The following is a 22,916-nucleotide window of genomic DNA, read 5'->3' as shown; positions in this document are numbered from 1 at the left end:
ACCTACATCACCCACAATGCAACTCGACCACAGACAGTTTGGTCAGAGATTCGGGTGTGTTATGCTAGTAGCAGCTAATATAGCCTCAAGCTGCAGACTCAAGCAGAGATGAGGAGCGAGCTACAGAGGTCTGGTAAACTCATCTATCACTAATTTTCAAACTTGTAGTCTTCAGCTCCAACTGATGTTTTGAGGCAGTTTATCAGATTTCACACAGCTCCCACTGGAGCCATAAAGAGTTTTATACACTTTTTTGTATATGCAGTAGTACTCCCCAACACATGTGAACTTTGATGTGTAAAATTAAGGGAGTTTCCCTTTCAGACATAAAAATACTCTGCTTTGAATAATAATTTCTGTTTTTCCCACAAAAGTTCAGTTACCTCGAATTCTTAAAATTCCATCTACACAAGATGCCTCCTACTCCACCGAAAAGTCTATTCTTAGTGTATGTGCACTGGAGGCTTCAAGTTTCAACATCACACGGGTGTCAGTTGCATACTGGATCATGATTGGCTTCCAAACTAGTTGTGATGTCACAAAATCATGCTGGTACATCCAGTTGTTAAAGTGAGATTTAAGGTGAGCACAGAGGAACTTTCCCCCTTCAACAGATGAATGTGAAAACAGCTTTAGTGTCAAACTCTGCACATACACCTTTCTGCAACATCCAAATGAAGGAAAAATTGTCAAAACACACATTTTTGAGTGGAGGGGGACTTTTAATTTAAAAAAATTTTGGCTTGTTTTGTTAAATGAAAAAAAGGGGTTTTGTACTAAAGCACGATTGAATTGAAATTAGCAAACGATGCCAGGCCCCATCAGTTTAAAAATCATTTAAGTATCCTTTTTAAATGTTTGTATCTCACAGTTTTCCTTAACCTTTGTTATGCACTTAATGGGCCAAGTGTCACATTGTATCCAAATTCAGGAGCCCTGTGCCTATGCTGAACTCTTCATCACGTCACACCATACAAACCCCCTATTTGAAAATGACTAACCATGCAACAAAAACTACAAGACACTACGGCAAACTGCAAGTTATGCTTATTTATTTACACTAAAACTGATCAATGTACAGTACAGTTTTTTGTAATTGTTGTATAAGCACTTTATGGTGTGGCATATCTAATAATAATGATATATTTTTTTTAAATAAATTGCATGAAACCAGAAAATGATGTAGCACCTTTGCAATAATGCCATGGGTCAAACAGCTGTGACCTTTGAGCCAAAAGCTGTTTCAAACATGCATGTTTCAAATATATGGGCTTCCTCTTGGATTTGCTTTTTTTCACCTCTTTTCCTAATCCAACTTAGTCGCAAATACTAGATATTTACAGTACAGAGCAGCAGTCTCTGTATAAGGTGTATCTGCCTCCATCCTGACAGGCAGAACTACTCAGTCTGGTTCCCATCTAGGGCAAAGCGTACGACTCCGCTGCTCCTCCGAGGTTCGGGTCTTTCCAGCGGTGGTTGTGGTTCTCCTCCAGCAGCACCCTGGGAATGATGATGACTGGGTCGGAGAACCTCGTCTTTAGCATCTCTAGGAGGCAGCACATGGTTAAGATACCAGAGAAGAAGGAGACAGAAAGAGACACACGATGAGGCATTGCTCTCAGGCGAACAACAAGTCAGTGGGCTGAGTTGAGCTGAGCACCCTGTGACCGCTCATTTCAGAGGAGAATATCAGGCTTCTGTTTTAGGGCTGAAAACTCAACAGGGGACAAAGCTACAACATCACTACAGGGCTTCTTTGCCTGTTTGCTTATCAAAAATATTACATAAAAATGCCTCAAGGCAAACTTGATAGAATCAAGTGACTTGCAAATCATGTAATATCAAACTTTGAAAACTTGACAAGACTAGAAAATCCATTGTGTTGTGGGAATATACATGTAAAGTGAAGCTTTTGGTCTATTTGAGATTTTTGCATTTAGATCAATACAGGCCATTGGTTTAAATCTATACTTTGAATTAGTCACAATGTCACATTATGAACTACAGGATGCCAATAGTGCAATGAGGGTCTCGGGGTGTTCTGTGAAAGAATAGCTACAAGATGCAGTACACTATGGAAAAATCCAAATGACATTTGAATGGGAATAAATTGGCAGTAATTAGAGTGAAGATCATTAACATGCACTTACAATTTCCTTTGAACTCTCCAAAGCAGAGCCGCTTCCCTTCATACTTACCCCTCATCTTATATCCAAGCTAACACTCAGACATTCTAGACAGAGTGCAAAGACTAGACCAAATGATTAAACATAACATCAGATTGCAGGTCCAACAGAAAACAGTGGCAGCATGCTTTAGAGACAGATTTCGACTGAAAAAAAACATAGTATGAAACTTTTACCTAGTGACAACAAACTAAGATGCAAAGTGCTACAGTGACCTGCCTCATAAATGTGCAGAATAGTGATCTCCACTCTCCTCCCTGGGAGGATAATTCAGCAGTCATGCAGTTTGTTTTAGACATAAAGAGTGGGTGCATTACAGGAGCTGACAGATGTTGAGGACGGTTGGAGATGACTGGACTAAACCTGAGGCCTCCTTAAGAAAAGGCACCTTAAGGAACCTTACATGTAGGATGTGACAGCAGGCAGTCAGACAGCCCCATCTCACCCCCCCCAACTCTAGTGTCCATATGGAAGAGAAATACAGTGGGGCTATGACCTCTGAGGAGTAGACCAGAGATAATGTGGTGGTTCACCAGAAAAACAAAACTGTGCCACTGTAATAGAAAACAAAGTAAATCACAACTCAATGAGCATGTATGAATGGGAGTGAGTGGCATTTGTGGCTCGTGGTCTATTTCTTTTCGTTGCTCTTGTGATTGATTACCTGGGATTGGGTAGTGCACAGCCCCACAGGTGTTGCTTTAGAGTCTGCACCCAGCCAATATCTCGGATTGGCTGGCAGAGTTGTATGTAGTGGTACTGTTTTAGCACAACCCTTCAAATGAATCAGAATGTCACTCATTAGCACACGACAAATTGGACACATCATCATCCAAATGTGACATCCTCAAATATTCACACCATGACACCAGACTAAATATGAGAAAGAACAATGTGATGTCAACAAATGTAATAATATCACACATTTTGGGTGTTTTTTTGTATAAAGAAGCATCATTTGCACATAAACTAGAAGCCTAAGAAGCACATGACATCTTATTCTGGAATAAGTTTCTGGACATCCTTTGACATGCATGTTGCTCTATAAGTCGGATGAGTTCTTGGAATATATTAGAGACATGATGCAAAAATAATATATTCTTTGGTTCTCACATGAGGGCAACATGCAGGGCCTGGAGAGGATGTCAGAGCTCATGCCAGAATGAGGCGCAATCTTTGATAAGCACAGAGAGAAGTTGTGAGAGCAAAATTCTCTTCCATGTGGATTTATTTAATGTTGTCTGTCTCACAAAGACAAAGACTGGGACAGGAGAAACACTGACAGATACCTGCAACCACTAATCTTTCACCATTCTTCTTAACAAAAAAAAAAGCAAGAAGACACTGCTTTTTCTGCTTTTTGCATTTATTTGTAATGTTTCATTAAATATGAGCAAGCAGATAGAAACACAAGCACGTCACAGTCATTTTTTTTATTTTTTGCCCAAGACATAACTTTCGTTACCATACCTTTCTATCCTTTTTTGCCTAAAAATCACAAAGATAGCACAGGGTGTGTGGTGTGCTAAGCACCGTTTACATTTACTGCCCCTACAAGCCCCCACCCTTGTGTTATATGACAATGGGTCCCCCAACCAAAGGCTGCAAAATGCTAATGAGCTGGGCCCTAATGGCTGATGGGGCATACACTCATCTTGGATAGACTGGTGGTAGTGGTGATGATTGCTGTCTCAGACACCACAGAAAATAGAGACAGTACAGTCGTCCACTCAGAATGGAGGGAAGGATGCTGAGTAACAGAGCTAATGAGAACCGTGAGCTGTGTGTGGAGGGTGGAGCACAATGACGGGTTGACCCATGACAAGACTGTACAGTGCTCTTCTAATCCAAAAACAAAGACATGTCAAAATGACGCCTCTCTCTCTCTCTCTATATATATATGCTAAAATTTAGAGAAAGCAGCTGGATGCTTTGGACCAAGTGCAGACTCAGCCTACATGTAGCCCTGCTTTAATATATAAACAGATATAAGCTGTATATACAAGGGAGGTTATAATTAGTTTTAACAGATAAACAGTTACAAAACAACTTACTTCATGTTCCCAACACATCTCACTGAGGAAATTTGGATTAAACCAGAATTTAAAAATAGAGGCTTTACACCTTGTAAACAACATGGCTTCAGAAACAGAGAGTGATGAACATTGGAGTCCAAAACAGAAGCAGTTACACTTATCATCACATCACTGTGCCTTTACTGGGGTGTATTAAAATAAAAGATGGCATTAACAATATAACTTATTATTTAAAAAGAAAATGAGATCAAAACGTTGTATCCTTGTAAACAAATTTAACAAATGGCAGTGAATTGTTCATGATTAATTTGGAACGTGAATGTGTGCTTCATCCATACCGCTCCCTCTTTAAAGGTAATGTGAAAAGTGCTATTAAGCAGCAATATGAGCTGTCTGCTGTCGTCCCATGGCAGTCTAATCACATTGGTCACGGTCACCCTCGGCAGAGTGCATTTTAAAAGGAGGAGTGTGTTTGAGTGCATGCTACTGCAATTGCATAACTGCTGTGAAGCTTTGCAACAAAGACTATGTTGGAGGTGATTACACTGAGTTATGACTATTGAGATTGACGGCTCTGCACACTCACACCACTCAACACAACATTTTCCAGCTCCACTGAACTCATCCCTCTCTGATTCTGAGAAATGTTATTACTCTAATGTTAAATGTCATCCCGACTGCACTATAGTATAGTTATACTCATCTGCTGTGCAAATGACTGGTGTTTAATGCATAATCAGTTTAGTGTGACCGAGATGGTTCGTTGGCAACAAAATAGCCTTGAATGAACTAAAATACCACTATATGAATGGGTTTCACATGAATGGAGCAAATGCTGAATGGTTGTTTTTTTTTTTTTTTAATTAATTGAAAACAATTTTGTGTAGCCTACAACAGAGTTCAGGTAAAAATGAGACATTGGATTACGAAATCACATTGAACAAAGCGTTGTGATTTTACCCAACACAGACTTTGAGCCCTGTGAGCGCTACCATGAACAGAGAACAGTAGCAAAGATGACAGAGCAGGTACAAAACAAGCCGTGGATCAGACTCATGACTAACCAAGCGGGACATTTATCAAAGATTTTCAGATTAATTTAGCAAGTGCATAAACCATATCCAGAGTGCCAATTTGATTATTTTGTCTCCAAAAACAAAAAGAAGGGGGAAAAAAATCCTTGATAAACTCAACAAGGCAATCTGCTCAGTTGATCAAAGCCAACCCTTCAGAATTGCTTGTCGGTGGGCCCATGCAACAAGAGCCATCCATTGGCTGGCCAGGCAGCCAGTAGCCATGGCAACCTGGAGATGGAGGCGAGCAAGTGGGGGTGGTGGGTGGCATCAAATGGCGGAGGAAGAGGACGCTCCCGCCCACTCGTTACTATAGCGATCTAACATAGCGTGAGGTGGGAAGAGCAATGACATGTCATGTCTAAACCCCAACATTTTATTTTATTATTGTTGTACAAACGTAGCCAAGAGGTAGTGAAAGAGGACAGAGAAGAAGAACGAGTGGATACTGAGAGACTGAACAAAGAAGAGAAGAAGAAAGGGACTGCAAACAGAAGGAAAGAAGAGGAAGAAAGAAAGATGAGAACCTTAATTAATTTTGCAGCCTCTGTGTTTCCCCCCAAAAATAATAAATAAAAGGAGAAGTAGTGCTAAATGATTTTTACTCTTTTGCCTCAGCCAGTTTGTTGTTCATCTCTTTACTTTTCTCCTTGTCCCCCACCGCCGGCCGGTTCTCGGGCTGGTTCTCCGAGGTCGCCTTCTTGGAGCCCCTCAGTGCGGCGCTCTGCTTATCTTTGGCTTTCTTCACTGGCTTACCCTGGCCCGCCGCTGAGGCTCCAGGCCTTTTGGGTTTAGAGCGAGGGACACTATACCTGCCAACCTAAGGATGTCGGATAGTGGAAATGAGATTCCTGAGCTGAAATGCCTCAGTTATGGCTAGTCATTTCTAAAACTGTGTTGTGCAATGAGATGAGCATGGCAAGAATTTCACAACATTACAGTAATATAAATATTTTTTTCAGCTCCCCATTTATTCCCTTCCCTTCTAAATTCATTTTAAGCCATACCACAAAGTTAGAAAGGTGCGTTCTCACCTGTTGGGCGGGGTCTATGTAAGGCTCGCTGTACAAACTGCGAATCCTCCTCCTCTCCAGGGCCTTGTTGTTAGCAGGCTGCAGCGGGGCTTGCCCCTTGAAGGTGGCATTGTAGCTGGTCTCTTGGCTGGTCTTCCCATCCGGTGGCAGGTACTGGGACCTGGCCTGGATCATCTTTGCTGGCTTCACATCTCCGTAAGCCTTGTACTCAGTTCTGTGTGGAAAGTAGGAAGTCAGCTATCATAAGAAAATGTACTGTGTTGTAGAGCTTTTAAACCAATCAATAATGATTATTAATGAAGAGTCATGAAGTTACCTTCTGGGTAATTAATTTCTATAAATGCTTCTGATAAACAGAAAATGTTTAGGATCTCTAGGATACTTTTAGCCCAATAGCTCTCAAGTTAAAGGATTAGTTTGACATTTTGGGAAATATGTTTATTTGCTTGCAGAGAGTTAGATGAAAAGATTGATAATGCTCTCATGTATCTACGCTAAATATGAAGCTACAGCCAGGAGACAGATAGCTTAGCATAAAGACTGAAAGCGGCTAAACAGCTAGCCTGACTGTCCAAATGTTAAAAAAAATCTGAGTCACTGCACCCAGCCAAGAAACAGTCCAGCACATGACCCCCCATAAAATAACAACTGGTCATTTTAACACTTTCTTTTTTTTTTGTACGGAACGAGAAACCAAACAAACAAAATATAACGTATTAAGTCATGAGCTTTAGAGGTGCTGGTAGTCTGATTTTGTTACCTTTGCACAGAGTCATGGTAGCTGTTTCCTCCTACTTCCAGTCTTTATACTAAGCTAAGCCAACGAGCTCCTGGCTCTAGCTTTAGATATCTCTGGTATAATTATCCCCAGTGATTACTTTGGGTCTCTACATTGTCTCTGGTATGTATATTGCTGTATTTTGTTGGTTACTGTCTAATGAAAACCTTCTTTGTTGGAACATCATTAAAGGAAATCTATATAAAAATATTATTTAAATCAATACATATTATCTTTATTGTAGACAGCATGACACCAATTTTGTAATCCCTGTCTAGAGAAAATATGTGAGGTGAAGTGGTGCATTACTGCTGTAGAGCAGAATATGTGGAGGTACTGTGGGTGGGAGGAGGTCTGCACCACAGTCTGATGGTGTGATATTCTGTAGTCCTCACACAGCAGTTCTGAAGAAGGTCAGCAGTATGGCATTCACACAGAACAGGCTGGCCTGCAGCATGTGTTCTATATCAGTCTCCTCACATTTAAAGACCTATAGATAACTGTACCACACAGGACAACCACAGCGGCTTAATACCAGGCGCATATTAAAGTCATGTTACTTTAATATATCACACTGCATCACTCTCTTTCTCTCTCTCCTTTACACTTGTACTGTATTCCCTCAGCATTACTCATCCATTCATTTGCAGCAAACTACCATATGTTATAGATACAGAAGCTGTGTTAATCGCCAGTATTTACATTGTATGAAGGCTGCATCTAACAATTATTTTCATTATTGATTAATATGCTGATTATTTTCTCAATTCATTGATCAATTGTTTGTTCCATAAAATTTAAGAAAATAGTAAAAATTCACAATTTCCTTGAGACCAAGATGATGTCATCAAATTGCTTGTTTTGTCAAACTAACACAAAAGATATTAGACAAAGAAAAGCAACAAAACCTCATAATGGAAAAGCTGGAGCCAGAGAATATTTGGCATTTTTGCTTAAAAAATGGCAAAAACGACTGATCAGCTTCCAAAACAGCTGCTGATTATTTTTCTGTCAACATATCAATCGACTATTTGTTTGAGCTGTACCCTGTATTATTGTTATAAAAGAAGAAAAACACTGAAATTCTGTTTAGAGGAATCCCAAAATCCTCCTTACAGAAGACACTAGTAAGCTTTTGTGAACAAACATTCATTACTATTGAGGAAAACAGATAATCTGAAACGTGCCTTTGGTTTAAATGTTGCTGTTCATAGGTTAGTTTATCTATCTGGTCAATTTGTATGAACCTTGGATTTCTCAGCCAGAAACAAAGCAAATACATTTGCTCTTGTGATAGAGGTGTACTTTGTCCCAATGAACAGCTCTATAGAAAATGAAACAGTGGACAATATCAGCATGTAATCCCAAATTACTTGTCTAACAGTGATATTAAACGGTTAAAATTGTCATTAATGATCAAGAAAAGAGAATGTATGTACACCTATACACGTAGCAAAATTTGGCCCCAGTGTCCTCATTCAAAACATTAGAATAGTTTTTATAGTGCCTTACTCCTCATGGAATAGGATGACGTGATGCTGTAGCTAATTACAAAGGAAAACAGACAGCTCTCTGGTTTAGGCCAGTCAGATGACACCCATCAGTCGTCCCCTGTGACTCCAGTGCAGTCACAAACACATAAACTGTCCAACACCACTAAGTGTGGATAGATGAACAGACAAGGCCAGGTTTCTGTACTAGAGCCTCATTAAAACAATTTGTAAGCCCAAGTCATATGGGAATACATCCAATCAGCAACTGGCAGCTATGGAAAACAGCCACGGAGACCGTGTGATCCTGTTCAACATAATGCATGAGGCAGGGACAGGCATAATGATTTTACATCTTTTAATGTATTACACTGAGAAGGGGGTTGGTTATGAGGCTGTAGCTGAGTTGTCTGACTTTGCATCACAGTGTGAAAGCTGTGTTCTGACCTCAAATGTTCTTGTGGTGGGTTGTCATGGGATGGCATGTGGGAGCAAAACGATGAACAACAGGTTGTGTGACTAGTGAGGCACTGTCCTGGATTTACAGGATTTATGAGTCTCATAACTCTATGATTGTGTGGTTGTTGTCTTTAGTCGTACCTATGTTGGTATTACTGGTGAATATAGCTTGGACAAGAATAACTAGACTAAGAGCAACCAGCCATGCTAGCAGCTCTATGGGGCGACACAGCGATGCTTTGAGCTAAATGCTAAAATGCTAACATGCTGACAAAGCTAATATATTGATGCTAAGCAGGTTTAATGCTTGCCATGTTCATCATCTTAGTTTAGCTTGTTAGCATTCTAACATTAGCTAATTCACACTAAACACAAAGTGCAGCTGAGGCTGATGGGAATGTCATTATTTTAGCAGATATTTGGTCATGAACTAAAGTACTGGACAAATTAAAACGTTGCCCTGATGATGGTGCTAGAGGTAAAGTTAAGGGGTCACCAAAGGAATTAGAGTTCATAAACAGACAGACTGACATTGCCATCAATAGAGCCATGCCACTAGCATAGCTAAAAATATGAATTTCATGTTATGTTATGTTATGTTATGTTATAGAAGTTGCTCAAGTATTTCAAACCTTTGTTTTAACAGAATATCAATAAAGACAACTGACATTTACAAATTATTCAACAGATTTTCAATTTAAAATTGAAATGCTTTAACTTTCGACATCTCATCTTCCTAACTTGTTCCCATTAGTCTAAACTTTAATTAGCTGTCAGATTTGAGCTGTTCATGTATTAAACAAAAAACTGAGGTGTAAAATGCCATTTTACCATAATATGAAAAGCAAACTATTTATGATACAAAGGATGGTGACAGTGACATGGCTGCTGAATACAGCAGATCCAGTGGTGCAGAGGAGAGGTGGAAATCACACAGAAAGCGATTACATAACAGAACTGAAGTCCACTTTCAATACTCGACTGGGCCAAGAAGCCACATTGCAGAGACAGGTTATACAACAATGTCCAAGGCCAAGGGTATAAAGCACTCACATGACACCACAGGGTGTGTGTATGTGAGAAAGACAGAGAAAGAGACAGATTGTGGGTGCAGACAGGGTTCACAGTGTGAAACACCGGTCTGTACTGTAACATTGCTGCTATTCATGGACATACAACTCTGTAACAATAAAGCCTGTGTCTCTGAGGTCAGTGTGTACTTGGTACTTGTTTATAAATGAGTGTTAAAAAGGGTCCTTGGTTCAGTGCCTGTCATGTCACAGAGCTGTATCTGCTGCATCAAGCTACTGAACATGAGTGTGAAAACACAGAGGTTCACGTTAGGCTGTTGTCTTCAGCTCTGGAAATCTAAGTGCTCAATGCCTCTGGGTTTAGTTAATGTTGGACACAGGCATTTTACTGTGCAACACTGAAACTGGCAGTTCACTGAGACTGCAAAGAACAAACAGACACTGAGGTACTGAGCATACTTTTCATTTGACTGTATTTGATTGCGATAGGAAGCAAAAGGGTCACTGTATACATCCATAGATATTTTTTTTATTTGTTTCAGGTCATAGAAGGTGTTATACCAAAAACTTGTCAGAAAAATGCATCTTTTCTTAGTAGAACACCTCGTACTACTCCTCCCCTCCAGCACATCCAGCTTTATTCACCATGTTTTCGGCTGTCTTCTTCCAGTCCATTAATCAGTCATGTGACTTAGATCACCATAGATACTAAATATACAAAACAACCATCTTTCAAAAATATTTGTAACAAAATACAATACACAGAAATGTACAAGAGAAATATAAATGATCATAAATACAAAACATACAATACTACAACCAACTTCTCAAAATATTCTTTAGCAAATCCAATCTTTCATCTTCACCTATCAATGGGCAAAAAGGTTGAATCTAAATTTCTCAATACAAAGCAGCAAATTCTGTAATCTTTCTATCTCCTTTTTTTCAAACTCATTTTTCAAAAATACAGTACACACAAGTCTCTTCCATCTCTTTATAGTTATGGATAACCCTAACTAATGTCAAAGTCCATCTGCGGTTGACCATAACACATCCTTCCTTTAAATTTAACTACACTTTAACCGGAAACAGCCTCAGACACGCCCCTGACGAGGGCAAAGTAGCTGAAAATGTTTGGTGAATAAAGCATGGCGCACTGGAGAAGAGTTGTGAGACGTGTTTTAATTTTGATGGACTGAGGCTTGCGGTGGGCTGCAGATTGCTGAGTGTGCCTTAGAAAAACATCAGAGTTCTTAACCACAGAGGTACCTAAAGCGTAGCAAAGGAGTCCTTTTTCAGGGCATATGAAATGTGTTGGCTGCTGTTTCATTGTCATACCCTGAGCTGACCCTTATTTTTCATATTTCACTGTACTGCAATCCAATAAGCAACCCTACAATATTTTCAATGTTCGATTTTTGCTGAGACTGTGTTACAGAAGTGAAAGGTGTTTCTAATCTCTCTGCTCATGTACTATATGTATGGGGGAACCAAAATGATCAGAAACATCTTTCAATATAATGCAGTCTAGGGCTGCAACAAATGATTAATCTGCCAATTATTTTCTTGATTGATCGTTTGCCTAAGGTGATGTCGAAGTGAAGTTGCTTTTTTGTCCAATCAACACTCAAAAAACCAAAGATATTCACACTATAGCAAATGCTCAATTAAATCAAATATCAAAGTAGTCGATCAAATGATCAATTCATCGACTAATCATTTCAGCTCTAATGCAATCCATGTAGTTTTTATTGAAGAGCTACTGTATTGCATTGTATTACAACGTGTAGGCGTGCCTAAAACAATGGCACCTCAATGTAAGTATCCTTGTTAGCAGAAGTGTTGTCTCAATTACAGTTTGGAAGAAAAACTAGAACAGAAACAAGAATTTAAGGATTCATACCTGTTTTTAAAAGAGATGGTACAATTTTGAATAGTGCTGCTTTATACTTAAAAAAGTCCATCAGATAGCATCTACTGTATCACACCAGTACAGTCACCTCTTCATTATTACTTCAATATCTAACCAACTAACTCTAAAATATCTATTAAAAAGACTCATAAAATGCTACATGAGATTAACATTCACAAAAGAATTTACAACATTCAAAAACATTCACAATTGAAAGTTTTCTGCTTAAAAATGAAATCACCATCTCTTAACAACACATCAAATAACCTCCCCTTTTATTTTCTCTTCCTATTGCTAGTTTTTATTTATCTATGTTTATTTCTGCATCTTCTGCTGTTTTGTTATTTAGGAAGATGTTGTTCAGCTTTGTGAGTCACGCCCAGGCAATGCTATCATACTGCCTGATATTTCTTGCTGTGTGACTAAAGCTGCTTTGGACGGCTGACCCTGCTGACCCGCTGTGGTGGAGGAGATGTGCAGAGAAAGGCCTCGTCACAACAACCAAACACTGGCTCTGACAGGGGTGGAACCACGCCAGGGTGCAGCACTGCTCAGCTTCATGCAACCCTGCTCTACCATAGCACAATCTGGACCACTCACCAAGTGAGTGTTAAGAGAGAAAAGAATAAAAACAAATGCCTGCAAATTTCAGCACGGTTGGATCAAACTGTTTCGACACATAATCGCAGTTAAAAGTACGATGACAGGTTATTGGCAGGCCAGGAGTAGGGTAAAAAAGTCAAATCCCCACATTGAGAAACAAAAATCAAACTGTACTTTAAAACCCCAAATGTGAATCAAGCCTTTTATTTCAAGCAGCCCTCCAACAGCTCCCTGGAATGCAAAAGGGCTACAGTATAAACTGCTCAACAGAACATACTGTAAAACAGCATCCATTTATGGAAATCATAATCAAATAAATCCTGAACCTGTACATAATGTACATCAGTGATAAAATGATTAATCGATTAGGAAATGGACCGAAAATAATTTCTTAACTATAATTAATAAAATATTTTGAATTCACTGTTTTGATAAGATAATCTGAAAGTCATTTGTCAAACAAGACTAAGTCTACAGCTACGCTAGCCTCTATGTACATAGGCACAGCACTGCTTGGAGCTAAATGCTTACTTTAGCATGCTAACATGCTGATGTTTAGCATGTCTAATGGTCACCATGTTCATTACCTTAGTTTAGCATGTTAGTATGCTGACGCTGACACTTGCTAATTAGCACTAAACACAAAGTACAGCTGAGGCTGATGATAATTTCATCAGTTTTTCAGGTATTTAATAAACCAGTAGTGGACAAACCTGATGATGGCGCTAGATGAAAAGTTAAAGCTTAACCAAAGTTATTACAATTCAAGAATCGATTGTTATAATATTATTATAATCAATAAGAAAAAATAGTTCTATCTCCAATGTCTATATATGGATGCAGTGTAAAATGTGTGACTCTGTTAGAATGCACTTTGAAATTCTCTAAGCCATAAATACATCTGTGCACTAACACTGCTGAGACAATCGTCTGTGCAGTTATCACTGACGGTGACCACACTGATTCTGGCTCTAATTCTACACCAGTGCTGGCCTGAGATAAAGGGCTGGCCCGCTTCTTTCAGAGTATTCCAGGGAATCAATCTGTCCACTAGCTTCACTTCCTAATATTGTTTCTTGGTGTGCAGGGGGTGTAGAGCCTGGCTTCTGGTCAATACTCCCTCATCTCTATCTCACAGCCTCTCTGTAGCTTCTCAGGCAGTGGCTCAATGGAAACAGCTACACTGGAGCTGTAACAGTGCATTACAGAGTTACAGTGGATTCTCACAGGAACACAAAGGATGGCTCCCATGCAAACTTTACAAGAATTCTTGGTATTGTCTGTAATTACTGTCAGTAACTGGGCCTCTGCAATGGTAACAATTCAAAGCTACACTAATTTCTATAAAAACAACAACCATCAAACATACTATCACAACCATTTTATATCTTCTAGTGAAAGAATGTTGAGCATTTCTGTTGGGTGCTTTAGAAAAAGGATGCAGCCAGTTTGTCACAAAGTGCTGGTTTTCAGTTATTAACAATGGTCAGAGTTTAGTTACAACTGCAGGTTTAAGGAAATATCTTCAGCATATGAATGAATTATGTAAGATACTGTAACCCAACATGCTGAAGATATTTCCTTGTGAATTAACTGTAATCAGATATGACAAAATCAGATTAGATTGGTTACGTAAGACAGCATTAGCTGGCAGAGCTCTGGATTGACGCAACAAATGAATACTGGATATCAGCTGAGATTTTAGGATTACTGTTTGGCAACAATAAATGTCACAGCTAAACCACACTGGTTTTATTTTCAGGGAGCAGAAAAATCAAAGCACACTTTTACTGCAAATGAGTTTGGGGCATGTGAGATAACAACCCGCCCTTTTTTTCCTTCTGATTTGTCCCGTCTCTGTCTCAGAGCTGAGGTAGAATGGGTGTTTCTGCATTCACTGCTTGTCAGTAGAAACACAAGGCTTTGCTGGCTCTCTAAGAGGATCATTTTTAAATCCACCAGGATCCATTGGCCTCTTTACAGTGTACCGTCTGGTACCACAAATGCTAGGTTCGTTCTGTAAACGTGACATAAAAGACAAACACATTTTGAGTTGATGGAGCATCCTTGTCTGGGAGAGGGAGGATTTAATGTGCCCAGGTGAGAAACATGAGAGAAGAAAATCAAAAGAAGAAGCTATTCTGCTGTGAAAAATGTCCAGCTGTGATACATGACACAAATTATAATTAAAATTGCATGTCTCCTCAGTCTCTCTCTCCCTTCCTGAGGTGAACCTGCATCACCTGCCTTACTGAAGGCGGTGAAACTCCACTCTCATTTGTCATTCTTGGTCTTGCTTGGAAACGCTTTATGCAATCTGCTCTGTATGTCTTTTATCTGACGCCACACATCGCATAATGGAACAAATAATGCTGACAGGATGAAGAATGGCCTTTGTCTTTTACAGCAGTGCTGGTAGCAACAAGAAAACACTAACAAAGACTCCAGCAGCTACTGTCAGACTCGTGTGTGTCCTCACCAGAAAGTAGAGCTGTGGGGAACAGAACTTCATGTTGAATTGGCCTGGTGCAAACCAGCACAAAGGAATGGAGGGCCGTGTCTGAATAGACAGTGAATGTGGCTCCCTAATGAAAGTTACCTCCTGCTACAGAGTCTATATATGCGCTGACTAACTAGAATTACACTTACGAGAAAAAGGAATGTTTTACTGCAACCATAGGCCGACTGAGACAGGATTTATGAGGCCAATCCCAATATTCCCAATATCCCAATATTTTTTACATCAACACATGACATTATAACACACAACTAGCACCGAATGATATACAGTATATCGCATTGCAATTTTTCTGAACAATATTGCAATTTTAAACTACAGGCCTGTATTTGTGGTCTACATAGTATTAAACAATAAATTAATATGAATTATTGTCCAATATCTAAAATCGCTCCCATGACAAAGATCCTTGAAACTCTGGTTGACAGGCATCCTCATGCTTATCTAGACTGTAACTGTATTTTCCAGCCATAGCAGTCAGGTTTAAGACCATGACATAGTACAATTACTGCCACTACAGTTGTACTAAATGACATCATACATTCACAGGACAAGAAACAGCACTGTGCTGCACTGTTTGTGGATCTTTCTAAGGTGTTCATTACTGTTGACCACTGCATTTTACTTAACGAACTACACCATCTTGGTTTGGATGTTTTTGCACAGAAGTGGTTTCATGCATCTTTGTCTGTACTGGTCTCAAAACAACATCCCTTGGGAAGGGTCTGTGCTGGGTCCTTTACTATTTACACTCTACGTAAACAATATTATCACTCCAACACAGACTTAAAATTTCCATTTTTATGCGGACGACACAGTCTTGCATGCATTTGGCTCTTCTTCAACTCAAGCTACTTCAAGATTACAATGTGCCTTTAACGTTCTTCAGACTCTGCATAATCTCAAGCTTGTACTAAATGCTGACAAACATAATGTATTTTATTCTCAAGAACCCATAATTCCAGTTTGCATCTCCCTGCCATCCATATACTTAAAGGTCCAGTGTGTAGCCTAACATTTAGGAGGAGCTATTGGCAGAATGTTTAAGTATGTTTTCATTAGTGTATAATCACCTGAAAATAAGAATCGTTGTGTTTTCATTACCTTAGAATAAGCCATTTTTATCTACAGAGGGAGCGGGTCCCCTTCCATGGAGGCCGTCATGTTGCACCACCATGTTTCTACAGTAGCCCAGAATGGACAAACCAAACACTGGCTCTAGATAAGGCCTTTTGCGTTTTTCACAAGTTTCGCGGCCACCATAGTTTCTCCTCCACGCTTGGAAGGGGAGGGTGAGGCAAGTGGTATTCAAATGGTTGCAAACTGCAATTTCACCACTAGATGCCACTAAATCCTACACACTGACCTATAAAGGTAGCCTACTGAAACTGAAATTGTTCAATCTTATAAATACCCGGGAATCTGGCCAGACAGCAGTTTCACTTCATGTGGAGCAACTAACACAGAAACTAAAGATAAAAATGGCTTTCTTAAATCGGAATAAATTGACTTTATTCTCATGCTGCTTAAAACAACTTGATGCAGTTTATCATTGTGCTTTGCGTTTCATTACAGGAGATAAATATCATACTCATCACTGTGTACTATATGAAAAAGTAGTCTGGTCCTCACTAGCAACAAGAAGATCATTTTTATTATATAGGTCTCCTGCAAAAGCTTCCTCAGTACGTCACTTCTCTTCTCTAATTTAAAACCCCTGCTGACCAGAGCAGAGCTCAGGCCTGTTTAACTCTAGTTATACCTCGGGTAAATACTGAACTTGGGAAGACTGCGTTCCACTACTTTGCACCTTATAAATGGAACGAATTACAGAGGATTTAAAAACTTGAATGTCTCATCCCGCTGGCCGATTTGAAACTTTTAACCTCAAAGCTATTTAGTGATGTCTGTGATTGTTTCTGATGCTGCATGTGCTTTTTGTTATGTCTGGCTATTTTCTTTGTATGTTTGTTATGTTTGTTTCTCGTCTCTCTGCTCTCAGGTCTCTGAGAAGTCTCAGAGATCTTTATATATATATATATACATATATATACTGTATGACTGTACCAAGCATTATCACAAATTTATCTTATTAATAGAATCAGATGCAGTTGTTTTTTAACTGGTCAGTTGGAGAACAGTCCACTTCTAAGTAAACTTGCCTAATTCAATAGAAAGTGGGGGCAGTCTTCTGGGGGCAGACTGCTTCACAGCTTTGAATCCTGCAGGCATCAATTCAGAGCTTTTAAGGTTGTTAGCTTACAATGATGATGTGATAACCTTGCCGGTTATAGAGGAAGATTCCAACAACTGTGCTCACCAGCTGTCTGTCATTTATGCTCGACAACTACCGAGCTACCTGCTAGCCGGTCTGAAACCGATGTGAGATGATCACGTATATAATTTATGGTACAAATAATACTCGCTACTCTGCTGGTCAGTAAAAAGACACAGCTCACTTTATTTTTTTTTGTTGTTGTTTCGTCAACTCATGGAATTAACGTTAATTAACTGCAGCTGAGTAAATTTACCGGTGACAGTTGTCATCATAGCTGGTGAAATTAGCAGTTGACCACTTACATTGGCACTTGCTACAGCTTGTTAAGACACTGTTATGTGAATGAAAATTAAAATCTGCTCTCTGATTTGAAAATTTCACTCTTTCAAATCACGATTTTGATGTAATAAATACAGAATGATAGGGATCCCTTAAACTGTGGCCAAGATATGTAGCTAGTGAGTGGGACATTTTTCAACTGAAAAATAAACATGCTCTCTGGTGCACGAACTATGTAATGGCGTTAATGTCCTAAACTACCTCAAACATATCTTTGGCATTTGTGTACTGCAATTTTTTGTTACTTGTTATCTGATACCAATATATCTGCAATGAGCTTATATCAGCTGATATATATACCCAGCTAATTTATTAATCTAGCTCTAACTACACAAATGAGGACCCCATCATACAGTAGGTCGTCTTTAAACAGCCCAGACAAAAAATGCAGCCAAAGGAAACGTAATTCTTAGTGTATTAAAGGTAAATTTACTTCATGTCTGTTTAACAGTTTCTTCCAAGACAGGACTCTTTCTGCCGTTATGCTGTTTTAAGGTTATTAGTAGTATAAGCATAAAGCAAGAAAGCATCAGGATTGATCTAACTCCTGCTGTCAGCGGTTCAAACGCTTGATGGCAAGAAAACCAGTACAATACTACACAACTGTAATGTTGACGACCAGTACAATGGCTTGAAAATATATTTAGGCCAGTATGCAATGTTTTTTTTTTCCTTTTGATGACATTTTTGGTGAGGAATGGTCATTGTTTCTGTTTTTCATAGCAATTCTCATTCGTCACCTTTGTGTAACTCAGCAGAAAGCTGGGAAATATTTCAATATTATGATTTTGTGTCTCTAACTATAATCTTATTATGATGATATGATCATACTGTGTTACAAAATGATGTTATCCAAATAAATGATTCCAAGCAAACTGTAGTTAAAAATTAACAAAATTAGTTATTAGAGTTTTTGTTTTACACATATGAACAGTTTTGTCAGATGTAAGGTGTAACATTGTGTAAACTGAGATAATTTCTGTTATGAATTGGCGCTATATAAATAAAATTTAATTGAATTATTTTTAATTAACACAATCCAGTGATATATATCAACATCGGAAAAATATTGTTATTAATTTTGTGATATTGATTTCAAAAATATCTATATCAGCTTTTGGTTGTTTTTAAACTGCAGTGATGGTCCGGTGTTATTATCTGTAATTACTCAATAACGACAAAGTGATATCAAGAAAGCCAAAACATATTTTAACACACATTTCTTTAGTTCACGTGTTTATGTATATTTGTGTGTATGTGTGTGTGTGTGTGTGAGTGTGTTGTGTGCACACCATCCATGGTATTAACCCACAGTTGACCTGCTTTGAGTCTCTGCTGGTAGAGGAAGACAGAGAGTTGACAGGGCTTCTGCTTGTCACGGTGCAGCCATTCCATGCCATGTGGGGGGAGCGTGCCCTGGGCTGCACCCTGCTGACTGCTCAACAACACAGGCACAGCAGCAAGGCACAAAACAGCTGTAAGACTCACTCACTGATCTCACATAGCGCCATTCACCTCTGCCACCCACATCACGCTTCAGCCAGGGTTCCTGTATCGACCCACATCCGCAATCTGTGACAACACTCACTCAAAATATAATAATCTGCATTATTTTATGTGAACACTGAACCAAATTAAGTCTTGCACAGAGTATAATAATACTGAGATACGAATCTTTAAAATTTAAATGCAATAAATGATAAAAAATCAATGCACAGCTTCTAGAGACATGTGTACAGTGACTGTGACGTGCATGACTTGATGCTCATCCATCCACCAGTCCCCATCATCCTCTGTAACATTGCATAATAGGACAGAGATTAGCCTCATGGACCTAAACATCAGCAGTGTTTGGCAACAACTCCACCTTGACCTTTCCATTTAATTCAATTACCTCCTGTGGGGAAAATAAAAGCTGACTGCTCTGTAATGTTTTCACATGCTGTGTGTAAATAATTATAAAATATTGTTCAGCCCCCTTCCCACCACAATCATTTTCATACTGTCCCTAAACATTTTCACCTGACAACAGATTCATTGCTTTATGTTTCCTGTTGATTTTGTTTTCTGATAACTAAGTGAATGAATAAAAGTCTGATTTATACAGTATAATACCAATTTTGACCCCTATGACTCATCATGGACGTCTGAGGCCTCTGGACTCCCAGTATAGCCACCATACCAGTGGCCAGCAGTGTATAAACTCACTTGTATGAGCTGCCGGCTGTAATCTCCTCTTTGATCTGCCTGTTCATAGCATCCGCCGCCGCCCTCCCTCTGCCCTCTCCTTCCACCTTCAGGACAACTTTCTTCTGTCCCTCCTGTTTACTGGACTTCTTTTTCCTTTCCTGCCCCTGCAGGAGGTCTTTCTCCTGCACCTTGTCGGCAATAGCGCTCTTCTCCTCACCGCTCTCAGCATCCGCCAGCACCGCGTGCTGTTTCGCGTGCCTGATCCTGTCCGGTGCCCGGTCATCACCGGCGGAGGTGGTTGGAGGCGGTTTGGGTATCCAGGGATGGTCGTACCTTTTCGGGATGGGCCAGGGCTTGTAGTCCTTCTGGTACTGGGTCTCGCTGTTGAACGGTGTTTCCGGTCCGTGGTACTCGTTCTTGGGTTTACAGCTCGGTTCTGGTCGCACTCTCCAGTGCTTAAAGTCCTCGCGCATCACCGAGCTGCACACGCGCTCCTCGGAGACGCACCTTCGCGGAGCGCGTGCCGCTGTAGTGGTGCGGGTTTCTGCGCGAGACGGCTGCGTTTCTATGGCGACCTGGGGAGGGTGGAGCGGCGGCTGCAGCTGGATGTGCTGCATCTCAGAGGCGTCCGTGTACTTGGTAAATACCAAAGGCACCGCAATGTCAGCCTTGTCCAGCTGGTTCCAGAAGCGGGCCATGCAGCACGCCCTGCTGATACAGGGCCACGCCATGGTGAGCTTTAGAGAGCTCCACTACAAAACAATTCGCACCGGGTCCAAAATGAAGGAGAAACACTTCGGTATCCTGATATGAGAGAAACAAGATGTCCGTGTGTCAGGCTGCAATAGGCCTACTGTTGACGTTAGATACGGTTATTAAGAAATTCCATTGTGCTTCTAAAATAAACAGATTTGAAGGAGTGTATTAAAAACTAACCGTACTGACGTTTGCTCTGCTTCCCTCTGTGCCCGCTCTGTCCCGTACGTCTTGCTACATCACTCCACCGCCGGGCACTGCAAGGAAAAACAGCCCCGCCCGCCTGCTCAGCATCCCGGAGACACAAAACTGGGGCCGCCGAGGAGGAAAACAAAAGTCAAGTCAGAGAGAATATCAAAAGACTTCCGGCTTCACCTGCAGCCTAAAAGCCGTGGGCTACTGACGAAATATGATACATAAAATAAGAACACCCAAAATAAAACAAAGCACTTTGAAAGGGATGTACGGTAGCCTATATTATGTAGGCTGGCACATTCTCTTAACGTCACATAGCTGTAGCCAGAAACACTCAATGAGGTCTGCTGCTTTGATTTTGAAACTTGAACATTGATTTCCGATTTAAGGCTGATAAACACTGTGAGCTTGACTTTAACGAAGCGTTTTACGCACACTGCGTGGTGGTACAGGAGGATGGTCCAGCCATCACTCAGCCTCTCTTTCCCTCAACATTTTGATATTTGTTAACATTTGATAAAACAAAATGAGAAAACGAGTGGTCAAAAATGAGAAACGTTCTTGCCTGATGTAGCCTAAATAAAAATAAAAGACATATAGACATATTTTAGGAGGACATATCAAATTATTACTAAGGATAAAGAAATATTATGATACCAGATGAATTGGTTCAAAAAAGAGAAATGGGATAACATTGCCGTTCACTATTAGACTTAATATGATTAATAATTAATACAAAGTTGTTTTTTTACATGGAAGGGCGTTATGAAGTATAATAAAATTATGTAAAATATAGCTTATGAATTCCACAAAAAGGTCCACACTGTTAAATGTAAGCTACTGATTCATGCAAAATTGCCTTTGTGACAAAGACTGCCCATTATTGGCAGACTGTGCCCACAAATACTAGAATACATGAATAATGCCAACTCATTACACTCCCTGAGGGCCTGTTTCACATTGGACTACAGTTTCTAAGATATCTAAAAGACAAGCATGTTATCTAAATAGAGGTTTTTATAACGAAGGCTGACAGCTCATTGTTAGAAGCAACAATCACTCTCAGGCTTTAAGGCATTATGTCTTCCTTTTCTTTAACTGCAGTTAGTTTTTTGTCAGTGGGTGCAGGTAAAACATTAACTGACTGACTGAGTATTCAAGATCAAAGTGTTAATGCGGTAATAAAGGTAGATAAACACTGAATAATTCAATAATTTATGAAGATGTAATCAAAGGGCAAAACAAAACGGAATGGCACTCATACCTATGGAAGCGTATACGGGACTGTATTAAAATGATAATGTAATTCCACAATAGCTTTATAATTTTCCACATGTGTATGTGTTAAAATTAAAAGGAGTAAAAATGAAAATGCAATAATCCAAAAAGAGAAAGGTCGGGCCGGCGGGGTCAGCCGCGGGGTGCAAGCAGCCTTGGTCTTCATCGAGAGTTGAGGCAGAGCAGCCGGAGGACATCAGAGGGAAAACCGGAAAATATTTTCTCCATAAAATATGATCTCTGTGATGTTGCAAATGGAGCTGCTGTGATGCAAGAAACATTTCAGACTCGATTGGACAATAAAGTATCATCATCATCATCATCATCATCATCATCCAGTTTCACCAAAATCAGTGAATAATGTTCAAGCAAGTGAAGTCCTAACTGAAGACCCGCCTTGATGAGAGCACTGACAGATTTAATTTTCATTTTCATGTTGACCCCAAAAGAGCATGCAAAGACTTGGGGCGCTGTTTTGGTTATTGCATTTGAATATTGTCCACCCTATAGCAGTTTAAGTCTTTGAATTGCAATTTTCATTTTCAAATTGTTAGAAAATTTCATTTTCATTTTCACTCAAACAACACATACATATGTGGAGAATTCTAATGCTATTGTGGAATTACATTTTCATTTTCAAGTTTACATTGCCATTTGAATATAGTCTCGTATACGCTGCCATACATACCAAATGGCCCTGGCAAATGTCAATCTAACAGAAGCTAATGAGGGAAACAGATTAAAAGATAAACATAAAGAA

The 22,916-nt window shown here is 39.7% G+C and overlaps 1 protein-coding gene and 1 long non-coding RNA gene across 5 annotated transcripts; one reads left to right on the top strand and one right to left on the bottom strand.

Moving 5' to 3' along the window:
• Positions 1–1,035: 1,035 nt before the first annotated feature.
• map6a (microtubule-associated protein 6a) lies at positions 1,036–20,998 on the bottom strand. Of its 4 annotated transcripts, none has more exons than XM_044222875.1 (6): positions 20,864–20,998; positions 19,946–20,731; positions 6,330–6,543; positions 5,901–6,115; positions 2,851–2,961; positions 1,036–1,546 (listed from the first exon to the last, which is right to left on the bottom strand). In XM_044222875.1, exons 2-6 carry the CDS (start codon positions 20,656–20,658, stop codon positions 1,399–1,401), a joined length of 1,401 nt encoding a protein of 466 aa, XP_044078810.1. In that variant the 5' UTR covers positions 20,659–20,731; positions 20,864–20,998; the 3' UTR covers positions 1,036–1,398. The 4 variants fall into 4 exon arrangements, with proteins under 4 accessions (XP_044078810.1, XP_044078811.1, XP_044078808.1 ...); XM_044222876.1 differs by having other exon boundaries at positions 20,873–20,992; XM_044222873.1 differs by having other exon boundaries at positions 19,946–20,992.
• Positions 9,840–14,873, top strand: LOC122888431. The gene is made up of 2 exons (XR_006380697.1): positions 9,840–11,352; positions 12,349–14,873. It is a non-coding gene; the product is annotated as an uncharacterized LOC122888431 (long non-coding RNA).
• Positions 20,999–22,916: the final 1,918 nt, after the last annotated feature.

This window comes from Siniperca chuatsi, linkage group LG14 (genome assembly GCF_020085105.1).
Source record: "Siniperca chuatsi isolate FFG_IHB_CAS linkage group LG14, ASM2008510v1, whole genome shotgun sequence".
NCBI classification, from domain to species: domain Eukaryota; kingdom Metazoa; phylum Chordata; class Actinopteri; order Centrarchiformes; family Sinipercidae; genus Siniperca; species Siniperca chuatsi.
The sequence above is the reverse complement of the archived record's forward strand: the minus strand, read 5'-3'. Positions and strand labels throughout refer to the sequence as shown.

Bases quoted from the DNA above. Each gene is read 5' to 3' on its own strand.
- map6a (XM_044222875.1), bottom strand. From the start codon at position 20,658: ATGGCGTGGCCCTGTATCAGCAGGGCGTGCTGCATGGCCCGCTTCTGG. The intron at 6,116-6,329 runs GTGAGAACGCAC...CGACATCCTTAG, and splicing joins ACATAGACCCCGCCCAACAG to GTTGGCAGGTATAGTGTCCC. The intron at 1,547-2,850 runs GTAATCAATCAC...GCTGCCTCCTAG, and splicing joins TGTGCACTACCCAATCCCAG to AGATGCTAAAGACGAGGTTC.